The 16,999-nt window shown below is 43.2% G+C and overlaps 1 protein-coding gene across 2 annotated transcripts in view; it reads left to right on the top strand.

Moving 5' to 3' along the window:
* The window catches only part of LOC148525068 (spectrin beta chain, erythrocytic-like), a 142,097-nt gene that overhangs the window by 40,930 nt on the left and 84,168 nt on the right, over positions 1-16,999 (top strand). For both annotated transcript variants that reach the window (XM_088471203.1, XM_088471201.1), the window contains exons 6-9: positions 2,786-2,866; positions 5,126-5,241; positions 7,729-7,841; positions 11,165-11,352. In XM_088471203.1, coding sequence (XP_088327329.1) covers positions 2,786-2,866; positions 5,126-5,241; positions 7,729-7,841; positions 11,165-11,352 — 498 coding nt within the window. The remainder of the gene's footprint in view (positions 1-2,785; positions 2,867-5,125; positions 5,242-7,728; positions 7,842-11,164; positions 11,353-16,999) is intronic.

Raw genomic sequence — 16,999 nt, 5'->3', positions numbered from 1 at the left:
CCTAACCCTAACCCACCTTTCCCGCAGCCTAACCCTAACCCTCCTGCACCTAAACCTTAAACCCTCATCTCCCCCTGCAACCTAACCCTAATACTCCCCCCCCACAGCCTAACCCTTTCGCTAGTGCCTAGCCCTGACCCTAAACCCACCCCTAATACCGTCGGGATGTCAGCAGTTGGGATACCAGAGCTGGGATTCCAACGGCTGTTGGGATTCCGGTGCCAGTATTCTAACCACCGGCATCCTGACCACCGAGATGCCGACTACATCCCTGTATTGTGCTCTATCCATCAAGCAGTGGTTTACACCAACATATTTCGAACTAGTGATGAATTATAATCAGTACACATACATTAACTAACAGTCATTTAATTTTTTTATTACAAAAATGCTAAAGTGTAGATGTGTCAGTCCTTGGAGAGCGATAAGGGGGAGAAGTTGCCCAAAGCATCCAATTAGCTTCTATCTGTTATTTCAAAGACTATGGGGTATATTTACTAAAGTGTGGGTTTACAAAAGTGGAGATGTTGCCTATAGCAACCAATCAGATTCTATCTAACATTTCCTAGAAGGTATTAGATAACTGATAAGTAGAATCTGATTGGTTGCTATGAGCAACATCTCAACTTTTGTAAACCCACACTTTAGTAAATATCATTATTATTATCATCCTCCTTTATTTATATGGCACCAGAAATGTTCCGCAGCACCTTACACAGTACATAGACAAATAAGTGAACAAGAAACTAGTGACTTACAGTACAATACAATACAGGACAAGGACATGGTTTGTACACATTGCTGCATTAGCGATCATAACACTCAAAGTAAGCAGCAGAGAGTTAGCAATCAAGTGTTAGGTGCCCTTGTGGGAAGTAAGGAGTAGAAGAAAGTATAAGGGAAAGCACATGAGGGGAGAGGGCCCTGCTCATGAGAGCTTACATTCTAAAGCGGAGTGGCAGACAAACAGGTGTGACACAGTTGGGGTAGACAGGGAGGAAAAAGCATGTACTGTAGTAGTTGGTTAGGATGAGAGCCTTGATGAAGTAGTGGATCTTGAGAGCCCGTTTGAAGATTTGCAGAGATGTGTAGAGTCTGATAGAGAGAGGGAGAGAGTGCCAAAGGTAGGGAGCAGCACGGGCAAAATCTTGGAGGTGGGAGTGGGTGGAAGTAATCAGTTGGCAGGAGAGACAGCAAACATTTGTTGAGCGAAGTGGACGGGCAGAAGTGTGAAGGGAGAGAAGGTCAGAGGTGTAAATAGGATTGGGTGAGAGCTTTGTAGGTGAGTGTAAGAACCTTGAATTGGGTTCTGAAGGGGATGGGGAGCCAGTGTAGAAGTAGAACGTTTGGAGAGGAAGATGAGCTGAGCAGCAGCATTGAGGACAGATTGGAGTGGAGAAAGGTTGGGAGTCAGGGAGGCCTGATAGGTGGAGGTTACAGTAGTCCAATCTGGAAATGACCAGTGAGTGGATGAGGGTTTTAGTAGCATCCAAGATGAGAACGGGCCTAATCCTGGAAATATTTTTGAGATGGAAGTCGCAGGACTACGATAGGTGCTGAATGTGAGGCTTGAAGGAGAGGGAGGAGTCCAGGATAACTAAAAGACAGCACACTTTGGAGCTAAAGGAGATAGTTGTGCCATCAATTGATAATAATATTAGGGGAAGTGAGGTAATTCAGGAGGGTGGGAAGATGATCAGCTCAGTCTTAGGCATGTTAAAGTTTAAGAATGCGCTGGGACATCCAGGAAGAGATAGCAGAGAGACAGTTGGAGATGCGGGTGAGGAGAGAGGGGGAGAGGTCAAGGTAGGAAAGGTAGATCTGAGTATTATCAGCTTAGAGATGATATTGGAGGTCAAAAGATTTGATGAGTTCACCCAAAGAGGACATATAGAGGGATAATAGGAGAGGTCCAAGAACAGAACCTTGGGGGGGGGGGGTGAGGGAAGAGGAGTCATGAGAGGGGACAGAAGGAACAGTCAGATAGGTAGTAGGACAGCTAGGAGAGGGCAGTGTCACGTAGACCAAGGGAGTGAAGGATTTGCAGGAGAGGGTGGTCATACCCCTATGATAGGTTAATGGCAGTTACATACCTGTTTCACAAGGCCACGCGCTGGTCACAAGGCCACACCTTTTTTCAGGTTTTCTTTGACGCATGTTCAATGTTCCACTCCCCTCCACCCAAATGTTAAGCGGTATGGTTAGGGTGTGCTGTTGAGGCTTAAGAAGTACTTTCAAAACCATAAAAATGTCTCTCAACTATACTAATCTTGTTCTGTGCACTCATCCAAGGTGTATATAAGACCTACTTGGAATAGTTATAAATTAGATTATGGAGGAAAATGATCTAACAGTGGTTTTCAAACTTGGTCCTAAGGACCACAAATAGTTCATTTTTTCAGGTTACCTGTGGATCTTTAAAATGTGACAGTTGGTCAAACACTACCATAGGTGCATGGGGTGCAGCTGCTCTTGGGCCCAGGGCTGAGGGAGACCCACCTTCCTTGTAAAAGTTACATTTGTTATATACATTTTCCACTATTGGGTGGAACATAGGGTCACTTCCAAACTTTTGCTATGCGGTCTTCAAATACTTAGTTACGCCCCTGGTCATACACCTGTGCCCAGCTAGGTGACCTGGGAAATTGGAACTGATTGGGGTCCTGAGGATCGAGTTTGGGAACAATTATTATATAAATTACTTCAAGGTGTAATTTTCCGTTTGCATTTCTATTCCTTGAGTGAATATTTGCTGTTTAATAACAAATATATATTTCATTTTTAGGTATCCCAATGTCAATATCACCAATTTCACTTCCAGCTGGAAGGACGGGTTAGCTTTCAATGCTCTCATCCACAAACACAGGTATGACATTTAGGTGACAATGAAGATTCAATTGTATAATTTAAGCCCCTTCTACCTAACTGTAATAATCAAATTAGAGGTCCGCTGTTTGTTACATGACCCGTGACATAGGTTTAGATTTAAGCTTGCCTATTGATCAGTAATGGGAGGGGGCCGGTGTGCAGCCTCCGTCCGGCGGCCGGCAGCGCACTAGAGTGTGCCCAGAGTCTATAGCGCATGCGCAGGTCACCGGGAAAATCGCTGCAGCGGCCATTTTCCTTGTACTGTGCATGTGCAAACGACAGGAAAATGGGTGTGGCGGCCATTTTACAGCCGTTTTACAGCGCAGACACCGGCGCCGACGTGGGACTCCGGAGAGGTAAGTATAATATGGGTGCAGGGTGTGCGGTGCGGGGCCCTTCCTGGACCCAGGGGCCCATGTGCCCCGCACACCCTGCACCCATGATAAATATGCCCCTGCCTCAGGTGGCACTGAGGTGGGCCTCCTTCTGTTACATGTGGCACTCCAAACAGGAAATGTGGCCACTCTTTAGTTAGCTTCCTAATTTCACTCTGTGGCACTAGAATCACAAGAAAGATAAGAAAGAAGAGGCCATTATTCTGGTTAGGAGCCACATCTGACACCCAGTTACTTGTAAAGCTATATATATAACAGAATGCATTATGTTTAGATACAGCTGTGACCACATACACCTATCCTCAAATTGTGCCAAATAGCTCCATTTAGCGTGCAACAGACTTAGCCGCACCACGTGTCTTGCCACAGACTTTCTCACAATATATGCTTCTTAGTCACATCGCTAATGCGAAAAATTGATAATACATGGGTACCCTGGACACTGGAGCTGGTACTGCATGCAGCTGCCGTGTGCGACTCAGATGCTTGTCTGCGTAAAACCGCAAATGACGGAGGTCCGGTACGTATGAGCCATGCATTGCGCTACCCATCATTGTGCATAATCTGCAACTTTGTACCAATTACTGTGCAACTAAAGCACTAATCCTAATGCCTAGTACACTATAAGCAACTTTGTATACAGCTACCATGCGAACAAGAGGCTAAATTTAGGAAAAAGTAAACAAGTGGCAGTGCCACTGCGTTTATGTCCAGCCATGTGTCTCACGCTATTTGGTGCAAATAGGATAGATGTATGAGGGCACATCTATTTGTCAATACATAAGGCATTTGCTGGTCATTTTTAATTAAACACCTAGGGCCTCATTCAGAGGCGGTCGGAGGATGCAAGCGGTTGCTCAGAAACTGGGCGGCCAGTTGCATCCTGACCGCCCGCCTCTGTTGCGGTCGTTAGGCTGTGGGTTTACACCCACAGCTCTAACGACCGCTCCAGTGATGGTCGCGATGGTCATTGACCATCGCGACCATTGGGGCTTACGACGATACCCTAGGGTAGGGTCTCACTTGTCGTAAGCCCCGGAGAGCTTCTGGCTCTGTCAGAGCCGGAAGCTCTCCACTGACATGTGATGTCAGTGGGGCCTCCCCCAAACGGTAGGGGTTCCCATAGGAACGCCTCCGTTTGGGCTGCCACCCCCCCTGGCCCACCTTCCAAACGGGGCAAGCTGTCAATCAACATCGACAGCTCGCCCCCTTTGGAAAGAGACCCGCTACGACCGGCGCTGTCGGTCGTAGCGGGTCTCACGCATGCCCAAAAGGAGCCGGCTCCCTCGTGCGCATGCGCACTGGACAAACATCAAGGCGGCCGTGCGGTCGTAGACCGTACGGCCGCCTCTGAATGAAGCCCCTAATCCCAACCAATCCATGACTTTTATACAGTAATTAGGATAATTGTAGTCTTTATTATTAATGTATACATATCATTTAATGTAAACGCAAAGTTGAAATCAAAAGCTAGAAAAGGTTTCCTACCTTCATATTTTGATTTTAGCTATTTTTTTTGCAACTGTGTACATGATAAATAGCGTCAGAAGAATATAGAGGAGCCTTTTGTAATGCTTGATGTACTGTAGCTCAGAGATATATTTGTCCTTTAACTAGAGTCTATTGTTAGCCTGAAAGTGCTATTGTAAAAGCTTTCCTAGACATAAATGACTACAGTGCAGTATGCAATAAAAAGTGGTATGCATCGCCTATGCCAAGACCTTCCATGTTTGGTTAGTTCCCTAGGTTATCAAAAACTACAAATAATATCTCAGTACATGGCAGGTTTACATTGGGCACCATGTAATCTAGTGCCTTGCAGAGTGTATTACAGCTTGTAATAACCAATGTTTTACTCTCAGGCCTGATCTGATAAACTTTGAAGAACTGAAGAAATCCAACGCAAAGTATAACCTAGAGCATGCATTTAATGTGGCGAATAGGCAGCTTGGTATAACTCAGCTTCTTGATCCAGAGGGTAAGTAACAATAAGATTTTTCAATTTGATCGCATAACGGAACAAAATGCTTTATAAATAAGTTTTGTTGAAAACAAGTAGGGGTATTCAATATGGGAGCGAAAACATAGTTTTAGCGTTAATATCGGAGGTATGACGTCATTATCGCAGGTTTTACTTTTACACCGTATTCAATTCCAAAGACTTTTCGCAGGTTCGAAAAGTCTTTGATAAAAAACGGGGATAACTTTTCACCATTGAATAGGTGTTAAAAAAAGGGCAGGATTGGGGTTTAGGGGTGCCGGCTTAAAAAAAATAGCCTGTACCCCTGGGAATGACATTTAAAAAAGAACTGTGTCAAAAAAAGTTTTAAAAAAAAATAGGGATACCCCAAAAAATTAATTTAAAAATTGGGGTGAAAAAAAAAAATGGGAAAAAAGTGTTTAACAATAGGGAAATAGGTTCAGGGCTATTCTGCATGTATGCGGCAGGTGTTTTCTAGAATAGAATTATAGCGGCAGGTGCACAAATGCAGAATTTTTAAAAACTGACTTTAGGGACATCAAAATATGCTAGTACCCATTTTCATGTACCCCAAATTTGATGGGACCACTTAAAAAAACGAAAAAAATAACCTATGTGCTCTTCTGCAACACTTCTTCAATGTCGGGAAAAAAACACCTGCTGCGGCTATTTAAATCCCCGACTTTCATTTAAAGGCTAAAACGGGGGTACCCATAGTGATCCCCCATGTTTTTACAACTTTAGGGGGGTCCTACAATTTTTTTAAGGAAAATTTCATAACTTTACGCAAATCCCACTTTGCAGGCTCCCGTTTTCGTTAATTTCATATTGAATACGGGGATAAGCGGGCGCGCGCCCGATACTTTAACGCAGGTAAAAGCTCCGATATTTATGAAACGTAAACTTCGACAGCGAAGTTTATGTTTCATATTGAATACCCCTCAATGTATTATGTGTGTTTGCTCAGGGCATGTATATACCTATAATCTCTACATTAGATTTTGTAAGGTTATATTTCCTCATGTTTTACATTCTAATGTATGCTTACCAAATTTAGGTCATTTTGCTGCTGAGCCGAAGCATCAGAGCTCATTACAGGTGACAGAGTCACAGGTGACATTAGAGCCCTATAATCATTACTTTGCCATTATGCTGAGGCTGATTATAATGCAACTTTTTGCATTTTAAATCCAAAAATTGATGTGAATCCATCATGCAGGAAAAGAAGAATCTTAAGAGTACATATGTTTATGAAGTGGTGGCTTTGACCTCAAAATTTAAAGCGGCACTAATAATAAATGCAAGACACGCTGGGCTTTGCAGTTAATATTATTGCCGCTTTAAATATTGAGGTCGAACTTGGCAGGAACTAGCGGCTTGCAAAAGCCGCCGCTTCATAAATATACCCCTTGTTAGGGAGCAGTTGATCAATACTGGGTCTTTTTCTCCTAAACATTTCCATGAACAAATCTTGAAAACCTGGTGCTGGACATTTCCTGGAAATTAGAGACAGTTGGCAACTGTACCAATTTATTCTAATTCATAGTAATACGAGTATGTTCACTATACAGTGGATCATTGTGGCATGTTGCATGTGTCAAGCTATACCTAGCTGTACAGTTCTCAGATACTGTACTCCCATCATAATTGTATTACTTGTGTAGGACTTAACATTCTGTGTTAGGGGGTTAAATATTTCTAGTTAAAAAAACTTACTTTGGCAATATTATATATTATATATTCTGGCTACTGCATAATGTAAAGGTCAACCATATATCCGATAAATAAGTATTACTGAGCAGAGCGGCTTCTGACCATACGTTTTACTCCCCTCTTCTATAAAATGCATGGAATTTATGTTAAGAATGGTAGACTATACCTGTAATACTCTATGTGCCTGTAGGGTCACTATTTTATTTAATTTATTTATTTACCCAAATAACTTGATATAAAATAAATCTTTTTAATCGTTTCCTTTTTAACATCTGAAGAACTAGTTACTACCAAAGGCATCTTTTTAAATACAGTATATTATAGCTCTAGTGTAGGTGGAGACTCAATAGGGCAAATGAGCCTATTCTAGAATATATTTGTTATGTTAAGCAATGGAAATACCCTATTACTGCCAATGATCACAGCTGTTAAATGTAGGTTGACAATTAAAACTGCATTCAACCCTAAGGGAAAGTTGATGAATATGCTGTGTATAACTCACCACTACCATTCTTACTCAACTTTTGTCTTTTACAAAAATATTCATGCTTTAGCCACATTCACCACCCATGCACCCACCACTGTCCCAAGGCTATTTCCTGAACATACCTATAAATAAGTCAGTGCCAATAAATAATCTGTGTGCCAACTGAGCCTTCCCTTGTGTAGATGCCAGTACTTCTCATGTGTCTCATTAGGGGCTAACAATCCTACTGTACATTCCGTTATAATTCTTATGCACACACAACTCACTTTCAACATATTTTGCAGATGTCTGTACTGAAAATCCCGATGAGAAATCCATTATCACATACGTAGTGGCATTTTATCACTATTTTTCCAAAATGAAGGCTTTGGCTGTGGAAGGTAAAAGAATAGGCAAGGTAAGACATTGGGCTGCTGAACTTACCTTTATATTAGGGAACCTATAGTCAGCTTTGATTAAATCGTATATATGTGCAGTTTAAAAGCAGCAAGCAACAAACCAGCACTAGTTTGTCAACCGATCTTTACATTTTCTTTCATTCTCAAATGTATTAATTGGCTGCTGTACACAGGAAACATCTCGCTTATGATGCAAGTGGTCTAGTAAAATTAGCCAGTTTGGATATCAATTTGTACTCACACTTTACATACAATGGAGGCATTTATTTTGTGAGCAGAAGCAATATGAAATTCTGAATGGATAGGATGTTTTCTCGTGCATGTTGGTTGGGCCTGCAAAATGGCTGTGTCCACTGTGTTAAGGTGCGTACACAAGGGACGATTTTTTGAACGATTTGCTGTTAACGACAAATCGTTCAAAAAATCGTTCGGTATTTGCCCCAAAACGATGAACGAAAACTACAAAAGCGCGCTCCCATTTGCAGTTTGTAGTTTTTGTTCATCGTCCGAGCTTCCTGTCCAACCTGACGATATTGTCAGGTTGGACATGTTTGGGGATGAGGGAGGGAACCCGGCACTGAACGAAATCGTTCTTGATTTTGTTCAGTGTGTGTGCTCAGTGCTGATAACGACATTGAACACACCTCTGCTGGGGACACACGAGGCGATGTTCGTTCAGGGTGCACATCGCCCCGTGTGTATGCACCTTTAGGAGATAGATCCATCTTAACATGATTCTTCTCCAACCAATGTGTCCTGTTTCCAAATGCTACAGAATTGTTGTGGGGATTGTACATATGTGTTCTACTAGAGGCAAGAAGCAATTTGTGAGTTCACTTGACTATTAAGAATGTCAACAGTGTTTTCTCATGGTCCATATGTTTTCTTATGTTGCATACAGAAACAAATTAAAGCCACATAAGATTGTAGGCATACAATCTTTGGTGCTCCATCCAGGGCCGGTTCTAGACTTTGTGGAGCTCAGGGCAAAAGTTTCCTTTGGCACCCTGAGCTTAGGAGACGTGGCCAGATTGCGGCGTGGCCATGGCTGGAAAAAAAATAGACAAAGAAAATAATAATTACTGGATCGCATCATATGCTGCACAGGGGGGAAAGCACCGTTTGTCTGTGGGGCGCCATTTGGCAGGGAGGGGAGGACGTTTGCCAGGGAGGGCACCGTTGTGAAGGGGAATTCGTTAACCCTGTTAGCCCTGTTTGCCCACCTCTAGAACCACCACTGGCCCCATAGCATACACAAAACTTTGTTTAGCTTTGCCTGTATCTGAATGCAACACACTATATTGTACTATCCAAAACATAATAGATTACACTGGGGAACAGTCAATCTGTTGCCCGGGATTTAAGAGTCGATTTCAGTTAATTTTGTGCTCCTGATCATGAATATGCCATGCTTGTTTTTCAATTGGCTATAGTTTTTGAGATATGCATATGTCTTTAATATATATGAAAAATTAAATTAAACAGTGTTAAAATGAGTAAAAAAATATATATTTTTTATTCTGATTAAATTTGATTTGTAAAATGTTATAAAAAGACACAGGATAATTACATACATAAGTGTTAGGAAGCTATGAGAACCGGTTTTTGCAGGATTTTCTTTTGTATTCTTGTTGCGGGCAGTCCCTCCGCAGACTCCAATAGTAATCGGCCACCATTTGCGTTTCTTAAATCGATTCATACCCATCACATTTACAGCACAAAAATAGTAGTCACTCAAGTGATCTTTTGACTCACACCACATCATAGGTATGTGAAGGGGGAGATTTACTAAAGCTTGGAGATAAAATTGGAGGTAATTAGCACCAACCAATCAACTCCTAACTGTCACTCTACATGCTGAGTTTGAAAAATGACAGTTAGGAGCTGATTGGTTGGTGCTATTTACCTCCAATTTTATCTCTCTCCAACCTTTATTAAATCTCCCCCCTAGTCCTTTTCGATCACCATTAGTTCAATTGCAGAGTGATTCCACGCAGATTTTACAAACTTTGTGAGGCACTAAAATCGTACAGTATCTTGCTGGCTTATGTGACATCCAAAATAACCCTGATACGCTTGTTTTTTACGAATACAGTTATATTTTTTCTTTCTTTTGCAACACTATATTTGCCACAAATATAACAAAAAACATCAGGGTTGTTAGTACACCGTCTCCGAGAAGAACTAATTTTTCAGTGCTAACTCCCAACAAAAGCCGAGGACGTACTGAACAAAACAAGCCCAACCGGCGGGAAATTGGTTGTGGTGGGACAGAGAGAGTGCCGAACAAAGGAACAGGAGGTGCTAACTGCGTTACTCAGTCCTCTAAATACTCTCTGTATGCTGGGAGGAGGCGTGGATGTGGTCTAAGGATGTCCCAGCGTTAGTGAGGAGATATGAATGTGTTATGTGTCTCAAACGTGACTACCAGCTACGTTATCACAAATAAAACTAATTCTTGTTATTGGTGAAAGAGGGTAGTTGTTAGAAAAGCAAAACTAAGTTGATTCTGTTAAGTAAAGCAGCCTAGGCTAGTAAGGTACATCAAATGGAGAAAATAATTGAATAATATAATTTTTCACTTAATTTTAAAAACTGGAACCAATTCAGCTATAGCAAAGATCTAATGCAAAAATAGGACCTATGAGTACTCTCAAACCGATCTTAGGGCCCGATCCAGACCCTCTCGCTAGGCTGTGTACGCACACAGCTTGCCGATGTTTGCAATCTGTGCATGCGTATGCGTGAACTAGTTCATGCGATCGGAAGCATTTGCTCGCTGCGCATAGCCAGCTTGCTAGAATGAGCGACAGGACGAGCCGTTTGTGGGTAGTGACAGGGGATGGTCGAAGGAAACAGGGGAGTGGTGGTGCAAACGCAGGCGTGCCTGAGCATCTTAACGCCGTTTCAGAGGCGTGCATAATTAAGAAGCAGCGTCATAGTACACGTCACATGGTTGATTTACACTACCACAAGTGCTGCGTTCACTTCCGATGGTACCGATGGTTGCATACACTTCCTGGAGATGACGTGGGAAAGTGGGCGTCTTAAGACAGGCTGGTGGGCATCTAAATACACACCGCGAACGCACGCCAAGACATAGTGGGCGTGCTATTGCTTTGCCGTGCGATCGCGGATTTGCATACTTTCGCTGCGTGCGAATGCATCTAGCAAGCGGGTCTGAATCGAGCCCTTAAATCCTTGGCAAGAAAAAATATATATTTTTTGTTCCCCAGTGTTATGCTTGATAAAAGCAACCTGTTTGTGAGTATAATGTTGGAGGATATGTAATGGCTCCCTAACATCTATGTTTTTGATCAAGGTCCTGGAGAAAGTTACTGACATAGAGAAAATGATACATGGATTTGAAAGACTGACTTCAGATCTACTGACGTGGATAGAACAAACCATCATTTCTCTCACAAACTTGAAGTTAGCTAATTATTTGTTGGGCGTTCAGCAGCAACTGGAGTCATTCAGTGTGTACAGAAAACAAACAAAACCTCCAAAGTAAGTATGTGTTTCACCATAATCAAAGATTGTACTGACATTCACTGAGCACAGTCTTATGGAAACTGATGAAAAGTCAGTGTTTGTGGATTAAAAAGGTTATGGCATGAATAGGGTATTAATACAAAAAGTTACTTGAGTATTTCTTAATTGACATTTCTCTTTGGACTAGTGCAGGAAAAAAAAGATTCCCGCTTGTTTTTGTTTTTTTTGTTGTTGTTTTAATTTTATTCACTTTGTAATTGTATTTTGTTTTTGTGTTTTTAATTAATATTTTTTTAACTGGAAAATGTAACATTTCTATTAATAACTATACAGACAATAATATTTTCTGTATATATGACAATTCATTACATTACTACCATGTTTATATTAACAACTAGAAAAATAAAGAAGACTATTGTGGCGCACTCTTTTTCTACTTAATACAACCAATTTAACTGACTCTCTGATGCACCAACAAACAAGCAATTGACAAACATTAACCATGTTTTACATTAAACATTAACCTGCAAAATAGTTGTTTTTCTAATATTGAGTAAACTACTAAAATATCTTTAAAGCCTGTGCAGAAACCACTTTCTCACCTTCATGTTAATTATAAAAGTGTTTCCCAACTACAGTCTCCAGGGACCCCTAAATTGCATATTTTAAAGATCTCTTCAGTATCACAAGGTAAATGATTAGCTCCACCTGTGGATCTTTTAAAATGTGTCAGCTGAATACACCTGTACTCCAACCAGCTTATCTGATGAGCCCCATACATCAGGCAGATGTTTCTCCGATTCCCTGATCGGACGGGAATAGCTGATATGCCGATCGGGGACCATCGATGTTGCCAATCCATTGGGGAATCAGTGAAATTCTCCATGTTAAAAATTTCCGAATTGCGGATCACGATCACACAAGTATTTTGGTTGGGATCAGCAAATAAGGGAAATCCAGCATGTTGGGTTTCACGATGCCCCGAACCTGGCGTCTGGGGTTCGGGAATTGCGTCAATCTGTCACTGATTTATGAGGGCCTTTAGGCTACTCAGAAGCATAAGCCCAGTTGCTTGATAACCAATGAGATTTAATATTGGTTTATTAGTACACCAAACTGAGCTCAGATACAGATGAAGATCATCTGCTTAGTGGCAATCCAGGCCATGATGTTTGGTTATTTCACCAGTGGTTGCATGAGGTGTAGTTTAAATACCGATTGTCGGGATGCCGGCGATCATAATGCAGACGCCAGATTCCCGACACCAATCATAATCTAGGCGCCAGCATCCGGACCGCCAGCATCCCGACTGCCGACATCCCGACGGTAAGTATTGGGGTTATGGGGAGGGTTAGAGGTTAGGATAAGGCACTAGGGGGAGGGTCAGGGTTAGGCTGTGTTGTAGAGGGTTATGGTTAGGCGGCAGGGGAGGGGGTTAGGTTTAGGCTGCGGGGAGGGAGGGTTAGGTTTAGGGGTAGGGTTAGGGTTAAGAAGAAACTTACTAAGCAGGTGTCGGTATCCTAACCCTATCGAGATGACGATGTCAGGATTGTGACCACCGGAATCCCAAGTGCCAGAATCCCATACTCAACTCAATAATATATGCAGCAGGTCGCACCTGTGTTTTTGCACAGACCGCAGCTGAGAAAATATGCTAATAGTTCGAAAACTCAACCAAGTATAGGGACGCCCACTACTACCTTCTCATCTGCATCTGGAGTCGCATACCAGCATAAATATCAGTAACATCAATGAACATTGACCAGTCATGTAGCCTTTGCGGCAAGTCTGACCTGTCTCAAATAAGGCGGCTCTCCTGACATGCAGAGAGCTCTCATACTGCGTATGTGATCGTAATGCCTAATTTATGCACGCCCATGTAACGGTGTTTATAAGGTAAGACACACCTGCGCTTTTTAAACCCTCGCCCCCGTTAACACCCCCAATTGCTGACTATCTGTCACTCACTTTGCAAATGTGTTCTCTGTGTGGAATCACTAGATAATCACTACGCGTACACAGTGTGACTTTTATGCATGCACATTAGAAACAAATCACTCATTCTGCCTGACAATCTGCATTGCGCCCATGACTGAACCAGGCCCTTAGCACCAATTAGGCCCATTTAAAAAGTGCATCTGCTGCTTGCTTCAAAAAAAGAGGAAATTTGCAACCCCACAAACTAAATCATACAAAAATATATATCAGTGTCCACACAGTGCAATCACAAATGGTGATACAAACACACAAATACACAGCAAGAGAAACCGTGCTGGTGACAATAGATATTAACAACAACACAAAAGGCCTATTTATTATGGCATTACAGGACACATAAATAAAAATATTTTGTAAAAGTCACAATAGTAAAATCACATTAGGAACACATTTAGCAAAATGTATGAATAAGTGGTCAGTCTTAATTAAACAGTCCCTAGATTTGAGACCTTATCATAATGTTTAAAGTCTGGTAATGGGTCTGTGTCACGTCAGAAACTGGAGAAGAGGACGTGGTGGGCCTAAGTTGGGGAAAGAAGCGGAGACGAGGGGCCTGGATGTACGTTCTCCTCATCCACAGGTCTTGAGTGTTGGCGAGACCTGGGCAAAGGCGCGGAGTCTAACCCACAGGATGGTGTTCGCCAGTGACCCACCCAATTGGGATATGGGCTTAGCTGCACCCCGTGAGCAGGTCGCGGTCCTTTGACCAGGTACCCAAGCCCTGCAGGGATAGAGACACTACACCCGTGGCCCAGCGAGGATATGCTTGCTTAGGCACAAAACAGTCCCTTAAAATACTGTATAGAAAACACCTTGACACGAGGATCAAACGTCAATAAGGATTACAAGTGGGAAGCAGCTCACGGTTACTTGAGACGTCACCAGAGATAGAAGGCACACGGGTAGAGGCGGTATACGTTGTAGCACGGATGTTCACTGGAGACGTAAGGCACACAGGTGGGGATGGTAACACTGCTGCACGGGTATTCACCAGAGACGTATAGGCACACAGGTAAAGGTGGGTACACTGCTGCACGGGTATTCACCCAAGACGTAGAGGCACACAGGTAAAGGTGGTAACACTGCTGCACGGGTATTCACCAGAGATGTATAGGCACACAGGTAAGGGTGATAACACTGCTGCACGGGTATTCACCAAAGACGTAAAGGCACACAAGTAAAGGTGGTCACACTGCTGCACGGCTATTCACCAGAGATGTTTAGGCACACAGGTAAAAGGTGGTAACACTGCTGCTGTACGGGTGAATAGGAGCCTGGACCGGGAACTCACTAAAGCACGCTAGGAGACAACCGTTGTTCAGGCAACTTCCCATAACCTGTGGAACAGTTTTATACCCAGGGGAACCCTTAGACAGGTGCACAGCATCAGCTGAGAATGGGCCTATAAGGAAGAAGGATCCAGTCACATGGGCCGACTATCATGGCGGCGCCCATGTCCGGATTTGCGATGCCGGACACCAGCCCTCCAGGAAGCCACAGCAAGCGGGGAGAACACTCAGCTTCTCCCCCGCCGTCGCGCAGGCCGACCGACCACCCAGGATGAAAGGGGAAGCCGGCGGTGCGGTAAGCGGGCGCCAATCCCCGGCTGAGCCCTGACAGTACCCCCTCCTTTAAGGGTGGGCACTGAACACCCAACAGGCTTATCTGGAAATCGCCTATGAAAACTCTGGATTAGTCGCGGAGCGTGTACATCAGAGGCTCTGATCCAGGCCCATTCCTCGGGGCCGTAGCCCTCCCAATCGATGAGATATTGAAGGGTGTTGAATCTGTGCCGGGAATCCAAGATCTTTTCCACCTCAAATTCAGTGCCTTGTAATGTCTTGACTTGAGGCAATTTAGGGGAACAATTCTGAAAACGATTGAGCACCAGGGGTCGTAAGAGAGAAACTTGAAAAGTATTTGAAATCTTCATTTGAGGAGGAAGTTCCAATTTATAAGTTACTGGACTGATTATCTTAATGATACGATATGGACCAATAAAATGCGGAGCGAGTTTCATGGATGGGACTCTTAAGCGAATATTTTTGGAAGATAACCAGACCCTGTCCCCGACTCTCAACAGAGGAACCGCCAAACGTCTCCTGGCCGCAAATTTCTTGTAATTCTTAGAAGATTGCTTTAGAGATAGGTGAATTTTATTCCATAAAACTGAAAAGGATTGAATCTCTTGATTCACGGCTGGAACATCTATAGATGGAAGCTTCTGGAAATCTGGAACTCGTGGATGTCTACCAAAAACCATAAAAAAAGGAGTGGATTTAGAGGAAGAATGGAATTTAAAATTATGAGAAAACTCTGCCCATGGCAGGAGGTCCACCCAATCATCCTGGGAAGATGACACAAAGAGCCTAATGAAGGTCTCTAGCTCTTGATTGACCCTTTCCATTTGACCATTCGACTGTGGGTGGTAGGCTGAGGAAAAGTTCAGTTTGATTCCACAGGTACTACACAGGGCTCTCCAGAATTTGGCTGTAAACTGAACACCTCGATCAGAGACTATTTCCCTGGGGAGACCGTGTAATCTGAAGATGTCTCGAATAAAAATTTTTGCTAATTGAGGAGCAGAAGGAAGGCCAATGAGCGGGATAAAATGTGCCATTTTAGAAAAGCGATCCACGACCACCCATACCGTGTTATGTCCCTTGCACCGAGGTAATTCAGAAATAAAATCCATTGAGATGTGGGTCCATGGAGCAGTTGGGATAGACAAGGGATGAAGAGGACCAACCATCTGTCTACGCGGAGTCTTATGTTGGGCGCATTTGATACAGGAGCGGACAAACTCCGTGACATCCTTTTTCATGGTCGGCCACCAGTACGATCGAAGTAAGAACTGGTAGGTTTTGGTGATTCCAGTGTGACCTGTGAACAAGGATGCATGAGCCCAAACCAGCAATTTTTTACGTAAATTAGGAGCAAATACAATTGGGTCAAAAATGGAACGAACTTGAGAATACTCCTCCTCCTCCAAGTTAGTCATGAAGGAGCGAGATAATGCATCGGCCTTCTTGTTCAACACACCAGGACGAAACTGGAGTTTTAAATCAAACCTAGAAAAAAAAAGTGACCATCGTGCCTGCCTGGCATTCAACCGGAGTGCAGTTTGCAGATAGATCAGATTCTTATGGTCTGTAATAATCGTGACAGGAAATTTGGCCCCTTCCAGAAGATACCGCCATCCCTCTAAGGCTAGGCGCATGGCTAGAAGTTCTTGGTCGCCTATAATATAATTCCTCTCAGCAGGGAAAATTTACGGGAGAAAAATCCACAGGGATGCATCTTCCCATCTTCAGCAGACTGAGATAATACCGCGCCTACTCCAACGGAGGATGCGTCCACCTCCACAATGAATGGTTTGTCTATTTGAGGCTGACAGAGAATGGGAGCTCGAGAAAAGGCACCTTTTAGGTTTTGAAAGGCTTGTACTGCTGGAACAGGCCATTTAGAAGGATTGGCTCCTTTCCTTGTGAGGGAGGTAATGGGTGCTACCAGTGTAGAAAAGTGTGGAATAAACCTCCTATAATAGTTTGCGAATCCTAGGAAACGCTGAGTACCTTTTAAAGAAGTAGGCAGGGGCCATTCAGAGATTGCTTTTAGTTTATCAGGATCCATCTGGAGGCTCCCCCCAGAGATAATATGGCCT

This window comes from Taudactylus pleione, unplaced genomic scaffold, assembly GCF_031769625.1.
Source record: "Taudactylus pleione unplaced genomic scaffold, aTauple2 ptg000113l, whole genome shotgun sequence".
Classification (NCBI taxonomy): domain Eukaryota; kingdom Metazoa; phylum Chordata; class Amphibia; order Anura; family Myobatrachidae; genus Taudactylus; species Taudactylus pleione.
Note: the sequence above shows the minus strand (reverse complement) of the source record. Positions and strands in the feature narration are given on the sequence as shown.